The following is a 2,136-nucleotide window of genomic DNA, read 5'->3' as shown; positions in this document are numbered from 1 at the left end:
TCCTCTCTGGCTGACTTAGCTGATAGAACCTGGACCCCAGGCCAGGCCCCTGGCACTGGGACAGACCTGGGGATAGGCTACACCACTCTGTTCTCACCCTGGGATTGACACCAGCTTCCAACCAGTGCTCGGCAAAGCCTTAAGTAAGTTTCCTGGGAGTAGGGGAGTGGGGGGGGGGGTGAAGCCATAAGACGAGGTCCAAAGGAATTTCCAAAGAAAGCCTGACCAGTGGTAAAATGACTTGGGAGGACTTAGTCTTGTCTCCTATCCACGAAATCCTTCCCATCCCTGTTATTCTTGATGGGCCCCGGGAATCTCTGGGGCGAGTGGGTAGGTGGTTGGAAGAAGTCAGTGGGACTGAAGGGCTGAGTGCCTGGCGGGGGGAAAAGGAGCTAGCCTTTTGAGGGGTGCGGCATTGGTAAGGAAAGTCCCCACTTTGGTTCTGGGTTTCAGGGTCTCCTGAGGGAAGGAGGCTGAAGGGTCTGGAAATACTGCTTCTGCTGTTGCTATATATTTTGCAATTGGGTCTGTGGGCAGGAAGGGGCCCTGTGGCCCAGTTAGGAAATTAAGTCTTTCTACTCAGCCAGATCCCCTTAAGACAGGTCAGTTGGCAGTGATGAGGGCAGTATACTGCGGAGGTGCATCTGCTGCTGCTGACCTTGGAGACAGAGTAGAATACGCAGGCTAGGTGTGTCCAGGGTGTCAGGAAATCCTTGTCCCTTCCCTCATGTGCGTGTCCGCCCTCGCTCTCCAGGTCCTTGCAATGGCCACGAACACTACATCTCCTGAAGCACCCTCGTCACCAGGTGTCACGTTCATCTCTCTGCTGGTTATCATCGTACTGTCAGTAGCACTGGCTGTGGGGCTGCCCGGCAACAGCTTTGTGGCATGGAGCATCCTGGTAGAGATGCGGAAGCGCTCTGTCACTGCCCTGCTGGTGCTACACTTGGCCCTGGCCGACTTGGCCATATTGCTCACTGCCCCCTTTTTCCTCTACCACACGGCCCAAGGCACCTGGACTTTTGGACTGGCTGGCTGCCGCCTGTTCCACTATGTCTGCGGAGTCAGCATGTATGCCAGCGTCCTGCTTATCACGCATGAGCCTGGACCGCTCGCTGGTGGTGGCCCTCCCCTCTGTGTCCCAGAAACTCGCACCAAGACAGTTGCCTGGCGGGCGCTAGCAGGCATCTGGGTGGTGTCTGTCCTGCTGGCCACACCCGTCAACTTGTACCGCAAAGTGACGTTGGGTCCGGACAACAGGAGCCTGGTCTGCTTCCCGAAGTACCCCAGCGAAGCACTTAGGGCTTTCCATCTGTTCTTCGAGGTGGTCACCGGCTTCCTGCTGCCCTTCCTGGCCGTGGTGGCCAGCTACTCCGACATCCGGCGCCGGCTGCGTGTTCGGCGCTTCCGCCGCAGCCGCTGCACCGGCCGCCTGCTGGCCTTTATCATCCTGGTCTTCGCTGCCTTCTGGCTGCCCTACCACGTGGTGAACCTGGCCGAGGGGGTCCGAGCGCTGGCGGGCAAGACATTGGGGTCCCGGCCTGAGAGTCAGCGGCTGCACCTGACCCGCAAGCGCTCAGAAGGCTGGCCTTCCTGAGCAGCAGCGTGAACCCCGTGCTGTACGCATGCGCTGCCGGCGGCCTGCAGCGCTCGGCTGGCACGGCCTTCGTCGCCAAGCTGTTGGAGGGCACCGGCTCCGAGGCGTCCAGCAGCCGCCGCGGGGGCACCCTGGCCCAGACGGTGAGGGGTGCCCCCGCCTCTCCCGAACCTGGCCCCGCCGAGAGCCTCACTGCCTCCACCAACCCTCTCGAGCGAAGCGAAGTCAGCTAGGCCTGCGGGGTGGTGGCAGCGGAAGGCTGCTCGCTTTCCTCCTGGGGGAATACGCCCACGCTGGCCTGACCCAATTCTTCAACCTCCTCTTACCCAGGTGGCGGGTGGAGCGGAAGAGAGGGAGGGGAAGGGCAAGTCAGGGCAGAGTGGGAGCCTGGCCCCCACGGGCAGCTTTGCAATGAAAACTGAAGTCTGAAATTGGGTCAACCCTGTGTGTGGGGCATGTGTATTATGGCGGACTGGGGTGCTCCTGGTTGCCCTTATGGGTGTCCTTCTCAACAGCTGAGAGGCACATCCATTAGTTTC

The 2,136-nt window shown here is 60.3% G+C and overlaps 1 protein-coding gene across 1 annotated transcript; it reads left to right on the top strand.

The window, feature by feature from the left end:
- Positions 1–763: 763 nt before the first annotated feature.
- Positions 764–1,830, top strand: LTB4R (leukotriene B4 receptor; the record flags this gene model as incomplete). Its single annotated transcript, XM_082649385.1, is given in 4 exon segments — positions 764–1,095; positions 1,097–1,146; positions 1,149–1,571; positions 1,574–1,830. Coding segments are annotated over 4 exon segments (1,062 nt in total).
- Positions 1,831–2,136: the final 306 nt, after the last annotated feature.

Source organism: Grampus griseus (genome assembly GCF_964374135.1).
Source record: "Grampus griseus genome assembly, chromosome: 2".
In the NCBI taxonomy this organism is placed as follows: Eukaryota; Metazoa; Chordata; class Mammalia; order Artiodactyla; family Delphinidae; genus Grampus; species Grampus griseus.
This window is presented reverse-complemented; position numbering and strand designations above follow the sequence as displayed.